Source organism: Choristoneura fumiferana, chromosome 6 (assembly GCF_025370935.1).
Source record: "Choristoneura fumiferana chromosome 6, NRCan_CFum_1, whole genome shotgun sequence".
Lineage (NCBI taxonomy): Eukaryota > Metazoa > Arthropoda > Insecta > Lepidoptera > Tortricidae > Choristoneura > Choristoneura fumiferana.
The window spans coordinates 10998512-11015942 of NC_133477.1; the positions used below are offsets into that span (position 1 = coordinate 10998512).

At 37.5% G+C, this 17431-nt stretch overlaps 1 protein-coding gene across 1 annotated transcript in view; it reads right to left on the minus strand.

Annotated features, from left to right (window-relative positions):
* Positions 1 to 1228: 1228 nt before the first annotated feature.
* Positions 1229 to 17431, minus strand: part of LOC141429039 (dopaminechrome tautomerase-like) — a 65936-nt gene continuing 49733 nt past the window's right edge. Inside the window, exons 4-8 of the mRNA XM_074089188.1 lie at positions 14066 to 14213; positions 7685 to 7871; positions 4618 to 4812; positions 3166 to 3298; positions 1229 to 2748 (exon numbers count right to left, since the gene is read on the minus strand). Of these exons, the coding sequence (XP_073945289.1) occupies positions 2632 to 2748; positions 3166 to 3298; positions 4618 to 4812; positions 7685 to 7871; positions 14066 to 14213 (780 nt within the window). The 3' untranslated portion in view covers positions 1229 to 2631. The remainder of the gene's footprint in view (positions 2749 to 3165; positions 3299 to 4617; positions 4813 to 7684; positions 7872 to 14065; positions 14214 to 17431) is intronic.

Here is a 17431-nt window from a genome sequence, read left to right on the forward strand (position 1 = left end):
ATTTGCTCTTTTTCTATATATATATTTTTTGTACCTTTTATTTCCAACCAAGTATAAGTAGTGGTTCTCCTATGGAAATCCGAAAACTTTTAATCCTATTTTTACTACCACTAATTTCATTAGCGCAAAAATGAAAATGCCGAATTTTTAATTTTCCTAACTATTCATTAGCCCTAATTTTAGCATTCCGAATTTACGTGGTACCTTATTTCACTAGCCCTAAAATCAGAAAGCCGAATTTTTGATTTTCCTAACTTTTCATTAGCCCTAATTTTAGCATTCCAAATTTACGTTGTACCTAATTTCACTAGCCCTAACATCAAAAAGCTAAAACATTAATTTTCGTCAAATGTATTGATTGGAACACCTTAATTTAGCAACATATTGAATAGCATCCATCCAACCTACTTTCCTAGTGGGAGTTATCTTGACTGCTATAAAAAAAACCTAACATCGAAGGCTAAGGCGGGAGCGAAGCGGCTCCCGCCTTAGCCTTCTGAACCTAACCTATCTGAGTCGCTTCTGCTCCAAACAGGGTAAGGGCAAGGGTATGGGCAAGGTAAGGGCAAAGCCAAAGAAAAAGGAAGCGATTCGTTAGAAGAAAAAGATGCTAGTGTTTGTATTGCTCCATTTGTATTCAGAGTCCAACGAAGGCTGGATACAGTGTCAGAAATGTAAGAAGTGGGCTCACTATCATTGTGCTGACATTGACACGAAGATCAAGACGCTAGTTTAATTTATGAAAAATGTTATTCTTAAGTCCATTTCGCTTTTAAGTGTGGTCCATTTTACCTACCCATGAGGGCAGAACGGACCAAAACCGAGACTGGAAATCATCCTATATCTCCTTTTTCCTGTGATTTAATTAAAGTTTAACTAATTAATATTATAGAATAATAAATACTTGTTAATTTCTTACAAAAGTCTCATAAATAAAGCTGTTAATCTGTCCTCTCCCAGAGGCACAAATTTGTGCCCAAATTCCTTTGATCCTGTTATCCTGGGAGATGACAGATTAATTATTTAAATATTTATTTTTTACCTTAAGTGTGCCGTTTTGCCATGCTTTCCCCTTCCTACTAAATTTCCACTATCACAAAACAATTACTTTAGTTTCACGTTCATTCGGTTTCGATAGGTATATTATAAAAAAATGGTTGTACCTTGTTTTGCCTAAAAAATGTTAGTTAAAGTGAATAATTATGCGCATAATTATTCACTTTGTCTAATTTGAGTGAATAAATATCATGGGACACTTGACACCAAAATCGTTTTGTATAATCCGTGTTGCATATAATTTTGATTCGTATAATCTTATTTCGTATAATGATTGATTGACATAATTATTTTTCGTCTAACATAAGTTCGATTCTGTCGCTTCACCGGCTCGCTACGCTCGCTCGGCTCGCACACTGTTGTTGTCACAGTTCTACCTAACCTAATTGACTTAAAATAAGAATAGACAAAGTAAGTTTTAAATAAAATAATATTCTTCAAAACAAGAGTTATGAAAATGATCATTTAGGAAACACGCAATTCGACAAAATAATGATTACCACAAAACGAGGCTACTTTGCACCAATTTTTGCTCCAAATTTCGTAATCTTTCTTTTATTTTAAAAATTATTATGCTGTGGCATGTTCATTTATGTGTATTTATGTAAAGAAGATCACCCCTACTATCATGCTGGCTTGCTAAAACTACGTCATAATGTTGTTTTAATATATATATATTAAATCTTTAATTAAGGAGCAATGTTATCCGGCATTTGGGTAACTATGCTACTGAATTTAATTTCATTCATAATTCATACTAGGAGGCGTTTGGTGTACTCTGTGTACTCTGTATTATCACTGTACGGCGTGTGACACGAAAAGAAAAGAAAATATCGAAGGAAAACATTTAAGTTCAGTGTTGCCACTTTATTGGGAAGTGTATCTGGTACCGGGACTTCGACGTGCAAGACATTTAAACAAAATACAGAACTGGAGCATAGTTACCCAGTGAGGGGCAAAGTAGCCTCGTATTACGGTATGTAAAATGTATTTATACATAACATTGACTATGGGCAAAAAAATCATTAATAGTAGTAAAAGTTGTTAGACAAACTGAAATTAGACAAAAAAAATTACACTGTCTACGTGAATACCAAAAAAAATGTGTTTGTTTTGTTTAATTATTTCATTGCAGCAAATGGCATAGCAATGGCAAATACACTGGGTTTCATTAATTTAAAATTGGCCTTAACAAACACAGAATGTCACAGGCAAGTGGGTTTTTCGTTTCTGTACCTACGACCGAGTTTTCATAGAACGAGTATAATAACCCGAGTGTCAATAACGTTGCCTGGCTTGAATTATCCGTCAAGTAACGTTATGTATACGTAACTCCGTAGTCTTGCTTATAGTTACTCGGATAATTCTACTCGCCTTTTGAAAATCAGATGTACAGTCAGCAGCAGAAATAGATGAGCAGTTGTGGTGCTCAAAATGATCTAAGCTCTCTCTTATTATCTTGGCAGTACAGTCGTGTGTAGATCATTTTGAACACCATGGCCGCTCATCTACTTCTGCTGCTGAGTGGTACTAGATGCCATTTGGCAGTCGTTAGGGGCTATCAACGTGACAGCGTCAATGTAACGTGACGTTGGCAGCGCCGACGTGCGAGCGGCGAGCGGCGCGGCGCAACACGTGCGGCGCGAGCGCAGGGTAACCCCCTTCTACTACGCGCACGACGCGTATGTGGATCTAGAAAAAAAAAATTAGTTCGTAGTTAAAAAAAACCAGCGCAAGAACTGAACTGAACTTTTAATTATAGGTTGTGCCACGAGAGTTGATGTGAATTATTACACACAGCTACAAAAAGAAGTCATTGCACAAAAGGGGAATGAATGAAATGAATGAGTAAATTTCAAAATCCTGCTGTCATTACACGACATGTTCTTGTGTGCGTGACTTCAGCTCTGGTGGCACTACCTATACTTATCAGAGTTCAAGACTTTTATGTTTTTTTTTGTTTTGAAACACACACACATACATATACGCGCAAAAAACCCTACCCTCGTTCGGGCAATATTCTCTGTATTACAAATGTGCCCTAGAAAGGGTGTGTTTAATGCAATATGGCTTAAAGATCTGTATTTACTTATTAGTAGTCAGGTTTACCTCGTGCTTGTTGACTTGTCTTCGGAAGTACTTGTGGAAGCGCGTGGAGAGCGCCCAGACGGCGCCATTGTCGCGCTCGGCCCACCGCACTTCCGCGCAGAACTGCAGCTTCTCAGAGTCTTGGGCAAGTACTCTGCAATGTCGCAAGTAAGACAAACATATTTTCATGGATCTATATTGGAATCCATAATCTTTGCCACAATGATCATTTGCCTCTCATTTTCTCTTGAAAACTATAAATAATTCCTGGTTGTTATAAAATAAACCTAACCTAACCTATAAAATTCTACGGGTTGGCCATTTCATGAAAATTTTATGGTTTACGAGAAAAAAGAGTTATGGCAAATGATCATTATGACAAACATTATATTAGGACAAACGATATTATGGATTACGAAGGAGACTATTGTCATACATTATTGTTTAAAACAACAACATGTGGTTCTACAAGTGATCTACTAGTGAAATAGACAATGAGGCCTTAGGGCCGGCTTTAGCCTTCTTATCTAGTTTCTTGCGGCGCATTCTTCTTGGCAATGATGGTCTTTCCGAAAGCGCTGGTAGTTTAAAAAATGACGTGTAAAAAAAAGTGCCCATTGCGGCCTATTTACTGAATAAATGATTTGAATTTGAAATTTGATTTTGAATTTGAATTTGAGGCTCCCTGTGCGAGTCATGTCTTTGGCGCCCTTTTAGATACGTCAAGCGGAAAAATGACAGGGCGTGCGTGTTAGACAGACTCTTACTCACTCCTACGAAATAAGTTTATAAAAGTTATATGCTGACTCAATTTTTCCTTTAGATCGACAAAAATAGGTAGTTAGTACAGTACATACAACACAGGACATTATAATTATGTGTCTAAAAATATATAATACTCGTAACATACCCAAAACTATTAAAGACGAAATAAAAGAAAAAATCATTCCATAAATTATTAAAGGCGTACCTCATTGAAAAATCTTACTACAAGAATCAATCTTATGTCAAGATTTTTTTCAAAATACGTAAATTAATTATATTATTTGTAAATTATCGATCATGGTGTAATTATTAATTATGAAAATATCTTTAAGTTATGTTGCAGTGCCCTACTACAGGGTTTTATGTTTGGGAAATATTTTATTTTAGTTTAAGATCCTATATACCCATGAAAGCAATGATTAAATGATAGTATTCAAATAAAGTGGTGGTTGAGCTGGCGTGTGCGACGCCCTGTTGTTAGTACCTACCCGGCGCCCCGGGTAGCCGCTCTGGCTCTATACACCACCTAAAGCTGGCACTAACCACGACTTAGCTTCAGGCTCTTGAGAGGCAGTATGTCAAATTATGGGGCTGCCGCAGCTTTTGTTAATCACTCTAAATAATGCTTATGTCGCATTTTCATTATAAATACTTTTCCGCTATCAGTTTGAACGCCTGTCCTCATGCTGTGATAGAGCTAAAACTAACTTGTGGGAGTTGGTGATGGGATTCCAAGCGGCGATAGCAGTCTCAACGATGGGACTGAAAATGATAGTGTCGTCGCGAGGATCGACAGCTATGCCAAGTCCTTGCGAAGACTTGCGGCCGACGAGGTTCACTGGCAAATCGGTGCCCTCAGCCGGAGGGCCGGCGGCTAGTACTGCGGTTGACACGCTGAAAATTCTGCAAAGAGAATAAATAATATTAAATGTCATGGGACAATTGACACCAATTGACCTACTGGCCGGATGGCCAAGTGGTTAGAGAAGGAGCTTGAGTTCCCGGGTTCGGTCCCCGGCCGGGGTAGATATTTGTTCTCGGGTCTTGGATGTTTAAGAATGTATTTAACGATATAAGTATGTTTATCTGTTGCCTGGAATCCATAGTACAAGCTTTGCTTAGTTTGGGACTAGGTCAATTGGTGTCAAGTGTCCCATGATATTTTTTTATTTACTACCAAACTAAGCAAAGCTTGTACCTACTATGGGTACTATGCCACGGATAAACACTTATATAGACAAATAATACTTAAATACGTATTAAACGTCCAAGACACGAGAAGAAACATTCGTATTATTAATTATAATAAAAAAATATCTACATTAAAATATCTGCTCCAACCGGGGCTCGAACCCGAGTATGGACGTTATGTGGTGCAAGAAAAATGTAACTTTTTATATTTTTTTCATCAGCAGATGTTTAAAATGACCGCTATCCGTGATTTAATTCCATATCTCAACTTAAAGCAACCATATACGAGGGTGCAATCTGCAACTCGCATTGCCCACTTTTTCATATAGTATATGGGTTTGAATCCCAGCTAGCGTGAACGAAAAGAAAACCAGACATAACTTATAAGTGACGTCTTGTATTTTTCGTTTCAGTGAAAAAAAACATTTATCTTTAATTACCGTAATAATACCCGATACTAATGAAATATAAATTCAAATTTAATACTCGAACAAAAAGACGTGACGAATCTCTTAAGAAGGTAAATAAATGTATTTTTACAAAACTTTCCTGTTGTTCTACATATTTTTTATACCTACGCATCACATTACATTTTCTCGGTAAATGATTTACATAGGTGTACATAACGATAAACGTTTAATTTATTACGCTTTCAGTTATGCTAAGAATATGCAAATTGCAAAAAAATAAACATTTTTTAACTAAACACGGCACGATAACAGCAATAAAGAATAAAATCATGCATGGTTTTTACATAGGTTTTATGACAGTATACAATTAAGAATGTTTCCAAATTTTCATGAGCAAATTTGTGACCTTTTTCAGCCAGATACAAATGAATTGTACGCGGAAATCGATTAATTTATTGTAATTTCTGGAGATACCTGTTTAGACAGGGGTATGTCATCGTCACCTTAAATCCCTATCTAGAAATTATTTGATGGCTCGTCTATGATCTCATCAATCATTTCTTTAGAAAAATGGCACGGTGATACGTAAAGGTTCGCCATCCCTGCCCTATACCTACCTCCCTCTACTAACCGAAATATGCACGATTAATAATACGAAAAAGGCACGAAAAAGGATAAAATGTACATTAACGCCCTAATAAGTGATTCATAATATTTGCATAGGCAAATACGCAAATGCATAAAATAAGAAATCTAATGATAATAATAAGCACAAGCCGACCATAAAGAAAGCTGTTCTAATTCTACATTTTTATCAGGCCTTGCTTGACATTGCTTTTTATATCGGAAAAGTTCGTATTCATCGTGTTCTCTTAATAAGTTTCAGTACCCATCGTACAGCCGATTTGACATTTGACACTAAATAATAAAGTTCCATATTAATGGATATGAAAATATGTCACTCATTTAATACAATAATTGAGTGACAATTCGAGTGCCGTCATATTCCGATTGAGATCCGACTTTTTCCGATGGAAATACATTATAGACTATACATTACATACCTAATACATTATTATATCTTTACTTTTGAAGCTGTGTAGCAAACTTAAAAGTATATTACATAGGGCCAGAAAGGTCAGAAGCCACGGCCCCATTTGATTGGGACAAGATTTATATGTCGTCAGTAACTTTACTACGAATTGATAGGTATATTTAATTCCAAGTAATGATATCTCTTACACTGGTGACCCCTTGTGAATTGGTACAGTCAACTTCATAAATAAGTGATCACTTTTGTACCTTGTCATTTTATCGTCATGTTTGAAAAGCCATACGTAAATTGTGTACAGACTGTAAGCGACAAGGTACAAAAGTGATCACTTATTTATGTCGGTGACTGTACCTGTACTGTATATTATTATCGTAACCAAGTTTTAACGGCGAATTATCAAATGGTGCGTGCTGAGTACCAGTGCACTAAACTCTTAGGTAGGTATATCAAGTTCTATAAAAAACTACAAAAAATAAAGAAAGACCTAATTGCGTGTGCTTATCTTAATCGGTTTATTTGCTGTGTGCTGCGGGCTGTATTATTTTGTATGTTTTTTATTTTCCTTCTTTTTTTAACAAGAGCAGCTTTTCGCTTTCACAGTGCAGTATTGCGCTTAATGTCATACATACATTTTACGATTTTCTATCGTTATTAATGAAGTGTAAATACTTATTAGTTTTGTTGTGCCTAGCACAAAACCGATCGCCCATAGAAATCCTCGGAAAGGCCAGTAATGGACCTCTTCAGGCTAATATGATAATTATCATGGTATAGGTGAAAAACATGAAAAAATTACCTGTCATCTATGCACAAAAATGATAAGGGACTTACCTACTTATGTCATTTTTCGAACATGAAACATCGTCTTATCAATACGGTTTATTTACTCCTACAAAAATTAAATTAAAATGAAAAAGTTTCTTTGGGACCTAGACAAATAATATTTATAACCATAAACCCCCTCCCGCCTCAGTATAAAATGCGGACCACTCAGGGGGAACCAACGCCGGGCCGGTCTTCCGGCGAGACCATCTAGATCATACAACATCATCTACTTAATTTTTCACTTATAAATATAACGTATAGTGACTGCTATATGCTAGGTACTTATGATACCAACCTGTCAGTGGCCAAGGGCTGGTAGTAGAGCAGGCCCTGAGCCGGCGAGTGGGCCAGGCCCACGATCCCGTCCATGAGGGTGAAGCGCTCTCCGTTGATGTCGTACTCTCCCATGTCAGGGTCGGGGTACATAGAGGCGTGGGTCACGCGCCACGCGTTGTCGCGGTGCCCGTCGTACACGATTATACCTGAAAAGATGACACGCATTACATTAGCCTCCATAAAATGTGCGAGAAGGTTGCTAGGAATGTGTTTTCTATCACCCCACAGAAACGCTTCATTAAATTTTTCATCACACTTGCTCGTAAAGAGTGTCGTAACATGAAGGCTACCTTGGTTGCAACCCCCCAAATAAAGCCCTCGACCTTAATGTGCTTGTCATGAAACCCGTGGTCGGTAAATGAGTCATTGCCCGTACTAATTTTCTTGTCATGAAGCCCAAGGTCGGTAAATGACGAGTCAATGCCCGTACTAATGGTGCTGCGCGCGCTGCTGCACGCGCACCTCCTCCCGCAGCTCGAGCACGCAACAGCAGGGGAGGTTGCTGGCGCTCTCCTATAGCGCAGCCTAAGGCAATCGGCAATGAGGCAAAAATAATGTCTTACAAATAAACAATTTTACTCGCAAATGTGATGAAAAACATTGTATGTAGCACGGGCGGTACTAGAATTACGAACATCGACTCATTAAAGCCTTCAGTCTTCGACTTCGGGCTTCTAATAGACTCTCGTTCGTAATTCCTTATTTGCCGCCCTTAAGACACAATGTACTAGTGTGTATCACGGGCCGTAAGAGGATTACTAACGAGGGTCTATTAGAATCCCGACCCCGGAGGCGCCCTTCTTCTTCTCTTACGCCCCTTAATGCACAACGTACTATTATAGCCGCCCGCTCAAAATTGCCGCCCGGTGCGGAACGTCACCCAACCCCCCCTCCCCGCCCACCTACGCTACTGTAGCTATGATATTATTTTGTTATCGCTCTGCCGCTTTGTGAGTTACTAAGCTGAATATGAGCAGAATAGCTTGCAGGCTTGGCTTAGTCATCGGCAATTTTTTTACGCCGAACTTCCCACTAAACTGTTTTTAAAAAGCAATTCATACCACATTGTTTGCCGTTTGCAAATACGCTTTACCAAATTTCAAACGAATCCAGTGCTGCGTTGTTTTTACGGTTGTTATGAAAATGAGGTCAATGACCTTAGTACATCCCCGGCATATACTGTAGGCTAATTATTTTGATCGTGCACGTGCAGCTAACTAACAACATAATAATTGATAGTTTGATAACCTTGTAGGTAATTGCTATTGGTATAATAATACCGTATTCTGTTAACGAGTAAGGTCCTACATGGATAAACTAGATTAGCTAAACACTACCTGAAGCACAAATAAAACTTTGCCTTTTGAATTAAAATTCTTAAGTTTTTAGTACATACCACAATGTTGTTTGAAATACCATAACTATAAACATTCAATATTATTATGGTAGAGTCATTTTACTATAATCCCTAAATCACTTGCAATTTTATTAGGGTTGTAAGGGAGGCCGTTTTAGCGGAGGCGGAGGTTTATGCGAAGGCAGCTTATCTTATTTTAACGGAAACGGATCTGAAAGTGGAAGGGGAAAAATTAAAATGTATTATTTATCAAAGTAGTGGAAAGTGTTTTTTTTATTTTCAATAGGAATACATAGTACCTACACTTTTTACTGGAACTTACTATAATAATCAAAACAAAGGTAGAATTTTTTTTTATTTCCGAAACACTGTTGTTTATCGAAAATACAAACTGAGACATGGATGCACAGAAAAACCAGAAAAAGAGACCAGCACTGGGAATCGAACCCAGGTCCTCAGCATTCCGTGCTGCGTGCTTTAACCCCTACACCACTGCTGGACAGGAATCTAGACACGATTTTTTCCTATTTGCTACTTAAGCCGCAGCACTAGCGACATCTATGTGGCGTCGACAGACGTCACACTCTTTCGGAACCAACCGCTCACCCAGACAAGAGATGTCGCTACTAAGCAATCAAATTATGATTGTTTTTTTGTCGTCTTCCAAACGCTATGTACTCGTATGTCAACGCGTGCAACGTAAATAAACCTCTGTTATAACTTCGCAAAAATTTTACCGAGGTAAAGTTAGGATTTCTCACGAAAATTCCGCAGTTAGGGAGGCGGAGGCGAAGATTTGTTGCAACCCTACTTGGCAATTACAGCTCTGATAGTGATGTCAAAAAGTCGATAAGTAATATAATTTAAACGGAGTATCATATATTATAACAGTATTTTAAAACTCTACCATAATCATTATTTAACAATCGGATTCAGTGTATCCAAATACAAAAGTAGGTATCATCCTTGATAACGTAAACCAAAAATGGTAGAATGTAGAATTATCATTCACTAGCAAGCAATCGTTAACGTTCGCTAACTCGCAAGAATAGCGATCACGGCCACTATTCGACGCCAGTTAAGTGATATCGCAGCTACCCGCACCGCATCTAAGTCAGACAAGAAATTTGTTTAAAAGGTAAATTCACAAAGGAAAGAGACTTTAAAAAAAATGAGAATTATATTTATTTGGTGGTTTTTTGTTTTCATTGTGAGCTGAACAGCGAACACATTACGCAATGCGCGTGAGAGTAGGTTTAATCATACCAATTTGGGCCTACAGTAGAGAGACACATATCCGATATTAAAATTGATAAGTGGTTAGAAAACCTGATTAAGCTTGAGGTACCGGGGTCGAACTTAGAATCTAAGAGGAAGATTTTTGTAATTCAGTGAAATAAACAGTTTTTTTTTTAACCCCGGTCGGGGCAGATATTTCTTATGAATACGAATGTTATTTATCAATCAATGTGTCAATTGTCTCATGATATTTATTTTATTTTATTTTATTTATATGCACATCGCAATAGGCCAGACGACTAAAAAAAACTGTTAAGTCCGTCAATTAGGTAACTAACAAATATTGTACACGTATTTTTAATTTTGTTAGACAAAAAAAATGATGAGGATAAAGTCACTATATGGTACGATTTTTACCTAATAGTGACGTCACAAACTCTCTATAGTAGATTCTATACCTTTGTCGATTTTTAATAATTTGATAAACCAAAAATACGTGTCCCATATTTTCCATAATCTAACTGTCGGACTAAATTGAATGATATATTTTTATTTTAACCCAGTCGTCATATTCTTAGGCCATTTTTCCAACAGATGTGTCAAGTAGTTAAAGATTAATGTTATCCACTAGATAATTACTTAAGATTTTGATTTTCCATAACTTATCTCAGTTTAACACTGATGAAAACGGGAATCCTAATTCTGAACGTTACCTATACCTATACCTACCTAGCACATCTATTAGAAATTACTCTTGCGCTTGGTGATGATCGCCTATTCCCAGCAATTGACTCGGGCTCGCTCGCCTGCGATATCACTTGGACAGCTTCGAATATTGTTGCGCACGCGTTGCGAAATATTACCATTTCACCTGTAACTGTAACTCGTCTTCAATTTAATTAAAGCTGGCATGGTGGCCGTTGCGTCACTGTTTCGGAGAAAGCTTAACCAGTGATACACAACGAGGGGTTTAGAGTTGAGAAAATATGTATTCCGTACCAACACTGTATTTTGTGTAATTTCCTTGTCATTGTCGAATTGTCAACGCTAGTATATAATGGTGGCGTAACTTACTTATTTCTTTGAGTAAACGCGTGTTCTCTAGTTTTGTACGTTTTTAGCTTAATTGTGATAGCTCTATCATCAGCTTAGTATAACCGGTATAGTGATAGATTTGCAAACTTTTAAAGTTTATTTGAATATTACTAGGGAAGTTCGGTCGCTCATGTACTTTAACGATTATTGTTATCAATAACTATTAAATAAAATAAAAAGTATATTTATAGAAAATCGAGAAAACCAAATTTTAGAGTGATTTCATAACTGCGATACAATTTTTTCAATTAGTTTAGATCGTATCGTAATCAAACGTGATTGTGGCACCGCCTTTGGTCTCACACCGGGGGGCTACTACGAAATTCGAAAATCGAAGTTTGTATCGCGCCGTCCCTCTCACTCTCATATTAAATAACATTATCGTCAGCGGCACCGCAACGAAGTTCGAATTTTTCACGTCGTAGTATAGGGCCTGCAGGGCTACTACTAAACTCGAAACTCGAAGTTCGTATCGTACCGTCCCTCTCGCTCTCGTATTAAATAGTATAAGTGTCAGAGGGACCGCACGACACGAACTTCGAGTTTCGAGTTTCGTAGTAGCCCTGCTAATTGATAATTGCGATTGCGAAAAGTCTCTACTCTCTGGACATGACCGAAATCCTGAGTAGAGTTTCTTCTCAGGAATGTTCTAATCCGTACTAATATTATAAATGCGAAAGTGTGTGTGTGTTTGTGTGTTTGTATGTTTATCAGTCTTTCACGTCGAAACGGATCGGATCAACGTGATTTTTGGCATAGAGATAGTTTATGGGCCAGAGAGTGACATAGGCTCCTTTTTACCCCGGAAAATGTACAGTTCACGAGGGAACAGCGCGCGATAACCGAATTCCACACGGGCGAAGCCGCGGGCAAAAGCTAGTATTGCATATCATTTGATTAGATGAATGAAATAAAATTCCTCTATGTTCCGAGTCATCACCATCATCATCTCAGCCGTTACGTAGCTCCATAGACCTCCAGTTGCTTCGGTTGGCAGCGGCTTGCATCCACCGTTAACCCGCGGACCATGTTCCGAAGTATTAAATCGCAAATCAGTTATTTTTCCGTTAATACTGTGGCGTTTTATTTGAGGCTTTGTATATAGGTTAGAAATATCCTAGTAAAAACGTTCTAAGATTCATCATTTGTCCAGAGGGTGGCACGTTGTATTATTATTTTATTTGTGATATTGGTTATCAGCAGACGAACCATAGGCCATTTGCAACAGTCTTATGACTACGATAATAGAAAACCGGCCTAATGGCAGTCAATATGTCAATATGGGAGCTTTTATTGCAGAAATTCATCTTTTGGAGTCAATATTACTCGTATAATATCTCAAAGTTAGTAACTAAGACTTTTTGCTTACTACAATGTGCAATTCAAATACCAAAAGCTTTATTTTAACACCAAGGTGACACGTCTAATTTAACACCTATCAAGTTTTTATCTTGCGCGTTATCTGTCAAGACATCGAATAGTACTAATGGAGCGGCCAATATTTTACGGTAGTCACGCCAATGCTCAGACGCCACAAAAAGTTAATAATACACTGGGCTACTACGAAACTCTAAAATCGAAGTTCTCACTCACGGTCACTCGCGTATTAAATGACATAAGCGTCAGCGAGACTGCAACATACGAAGTTCGAGTTTTGCACTTCGTGGTATAGGGCCAGGCAGGGCTACTACGAAACTCGAAACTCGATGTTCGTGTTGTGCGGTCCCTCTGACAGTTATACTATTCAATACGAGACCGAGAGGGACGGTACGATACGAACTTCGACTTTCGAGTTTCGTAGTAGCCCTGTGGAATATTATGCATATCATTCATTACATCATAAGTGGCCCAGTTACCTCTATCAGTTTTCCCACTGTGAGAACTAATTCATTACTTCGTTGAGAGAATAATGTGTGACAAACAAATCATGTCATAGGAACACATTGAATAATAACGCATTGAATGATCCGTAAATGGATATAAATTAACCTTAATCTAATTTATGACAGTCATTACTCATTATTTGTAAATAATGGTTCGTTGTTTAAAATTGAATCGATCATGGTTAAATAAATTAAGGATTTTGATTGATATTATTATCAAAACGTTGAGGTAATTTAAGTTTAATACATACTTTACTTGATTGAGACCCGACTACTGTAGGTCATTGCTTTAATGTTATTGTTCACGATAATGACACGTTGAGTATAACTTACGGCTCGTATCTACACGTGTTATCGATATAAGTTCGGTAAAAATGATTTTTGATAGTTCTTTGTCAGATATCCATAAGAGGATGATATTTTTGAACTGTGTGGTGTGGGAAAGATTGATGAATGTAGAGGAAGTGAGAGTTGTATGCCAGGATCGTAGCAAGTGGAAGGATGTAGTCTCGGCCTACCGCGTTGGGAAAGCTGTGTGATTTTATATATGTATGGATTTCGAATTTTTTGCAGAAAAAATTAGGTAGTGGAAAATTATTACCAAATATTACTGGAGCTGGAGTGCTACGTGACAAAAAAAAAACTAAAAACCTGATCTCACTAATCACTTCTTCGATACGCCAGTATATAATAAACTAAATTGGTTATAGTTGTTCCTGGTCACGTCGCGAGAGCTGGCCTGCATTCTGCTAATTAAGTGTCTCACCTGGTGCAACGGTGTCACTGATGTACGCGAAGATGTGGTCGCAGGTGGCGGTGAGGCGAGGAGACGACGACCGGGTCTCGTCCAGCACCAGGTTAGTCAGCAGGGAGCTTGGGCGCAGCAGCTCGCGGGGGAAGTAAACGCTGCGCACCTGCAACCGACATCAATATGACGGTGAATTGTGGACAAATTAAAGGATTATTATGTAAAATTACGAAAGCTTAAAACATTATAGTTATGCTCACATTGAACGACTCGAGTGAAATTTTCATTCGTTAACGCTAGTGGCACAAACAGAATTATTTAAGACCGAATTTTTGGATATTATTATAATATACAGAGCGGCAAAAAATCTGACCCTCAAATGTATGCAAAAGTAAGAAATTTGGTGTGTAGAGTGGACCAAATCGTATGCCGCTTAGTATATTATGATCATCCACTAATTGCCACTTAAATATCCCGTAAAATAGAATAAAAATGAGTAATTTTAACATTACTAGGTACCTTTTTAAGTATAGTAAATATACTTACAAACTTTTCATATATTTACAATACAGTGATGTTGATTGTGCATAATGAAGCAAATACATATTTAGACTGTTCCATAAGGAGTTTTGGGGGGCGAGCTGTCGGTAGGCCTCCAACAAGATGGAGCGACGACCTGGTTAAGATCGCGGGATCGCGTTGGATGCGGAAAGCACAAAACCGGTCTGAGTGGAGAGCCTTGGGGGAGACCTATGTCCAGCAGTGGACGTCTTTCGGCTGGCATGATGATGATGATGATATGGAAATTTAATCGCTACATTTAAATTATATGATATAATGATAATTAATATCACTTTCATTACCTATTACATCACTCGACTAATGATATCGACTAATAGTTATAACCTAAAAACTTTGTAATTATAATATAATATTATAAGTGCGAATGTGAGTTTGTTTGTTTGTTTCGCTTTCACACTTTAACTACTCAATCAATTGCCATGAAATTTTGTATAAATCATATTAAAAGATCAGAATAAATTGTAATAGGAGATCTTGTATCCTGAAAAAATAGTTGTTCCCAAGGTATTCTTCGCAGTCGAAAACGCGGGCATCAGTTAGTTCTTATATGAAACAAGACTTATGGTATTCTATTTGAACCTGGCATATAATTGAAACTACATACTTACGATTATGACATTATTTAGCTATTAAACAAGAAAAAGTGTCAAGATAGATCACTTTATCTTAAATATTCAAAACCGATCGTAAGTAGTTTTATTGTGCTACTTACGATCGGTTTTACATGCAGCAGCCACTCTATTTATTGGTTTTACCAAATAGCTCCACTCTACTAATAAAATCAATGTTATCCATGTTTAATGATGATATTATGCGTAGTTAATGTTTTGAATAAGAGCTAAAGAGATGGTTTGATCTCGTTTAGCCGCAACGTTTTAACACGGTCGTTCGGTTAAAGAGACTTACGCTGTAAATGTGATCCGCAAGTTTTGCAATGAATAAGTTGCGAAATTGCGTAAAGGTTATCCACCTTATTGATGTTTAAGGAAAACTGGAACAATTTTTTTAAAGCTAGAAAGATTTATCGACCTGTCAGTACCTAATTACATTCCTTGTCAATGAAATTAACACACAGTTCAAGCCAACTAGGCCGGTACTTGAGCAGCATTTCTAAGGGCATAGAGACAAGCCTTTTAAATTTAATTAGGCGAAAAAGTAAATTTGAGTAATATTTTACATTACATGGCTTGTGTGTCCACGGGGCAACGAGAGGTCCTTACTTTACGTCTTGGAGAATTTGAAATATCGGTAACCAATTGGCGTTGTCCATTTTTTTACAATGTAGTAAACGAAAACAATTTTGAGATAAATGCTTTTTTAATTATTTCCTGCAATTATTTAACCTTTTAATATAATAAATAAAAAACCTAATGACCGTTATTTGACTTTAAAAATTATGACGTTGAGTTTTAGTTTATTCCTCAGATGAAAAAGCCACTAGATGGAGTTCAAATATGAGTGAAGTCAACCGTATATAGTTGTACGCCTCGATCATGTAACTAATGCTATTTGTTAAAAAAAGTCAACTATACTGCAAAAGCGACATCCGATTTCAAGATTGTCGTTTTTTGGTCTAACGTCGAACGTCAGTTTTTGTATGTGTACTAATAGTGAAATGTACATTTCAGTGTCAGTCACAGCTTACTTTGTCAATAAATTTATCCATGAACTCAATTATCGTTTGAGCAGAACCAGACGAACAGTAAGAAATGCATTTGGAATCATGTCTGCTGTATTTCACATATTAAGAAAACCTATTCTACTAACACCAAAAAAAGCTCAAATATAGGTGAAAAACTTAAGCTAATGACCTGTTGTATGTAGTAGTGCACAGAATGAATATGGAGCAAGTGATTCACCTACAAGACATTTATATTTGTATGCCCATGGGCGCAGCATAGTGATACAAGTTTATGATTAAGTAATGCACCAACTATTTTAACCTATGTTTGACAAATAAATTATTTGTATTTGCATTTGAATCTGGAACGTCAATTTGTTTATACGGACAAGTTACTAGTACTACTTACATACAACATATCATAATAACATTCGTTTTGTATGCGACTGACGTCGTTTAAGGGAAAATGTGACGTAGCGTAAAGAGACGTGACCACAAAATAGAATGTTCTGAGAAGAACAGGGGAGCCTACTACGAAATTCGAAAATCAAAATTCGTATCGTACCGTCCCTCTCACTCTCGTATTAAATAACATTAGCGTCAGCGGGACGACAAGAATAGGGCATGCTATTCGAGTATTCGCTGTTTTCTAGTATTCGAATACTATACAATTAAGTATTCGAGTTTTACGAGTTTTTCTAATAACTTTATTTTGCTAAAATGGTAGTAAGTTTTTTCGTATGGCTACCCTGAAACGTGCGAGACAAAACTGCGAAACGCCTCCTTTTCAGGGTTCCGTACCCAAAGGGTACCAGTCAACGGGACCCTATTAGGCCGACTCCACACGTTGGCACCAACGTTGGTCCTAAGTGGGCGCGGTTATAAGGTGAAATGAGATGGATACATTGGATGAATATATACATCTCACGACGAAATGCTCACACTTAGACGGCCGTTTGCATAACAGTGCTAGAATCATACCGCGACTTATTTTAGCGACGACAGCGAAGATACGAGTTTTTTTCATCACCGCATGCTCTAATGTGAGAGCACGGTGATCCGACGCCCCTCTCGGTGATTAAAATATAAATAAAAATGAACTAAAAGAATTTCCTTGCTCACCCGCGACCTGACGATAGTAATGGTTACGATGGTGGTGGTAGGTCGCGGGTGAGCAAGGA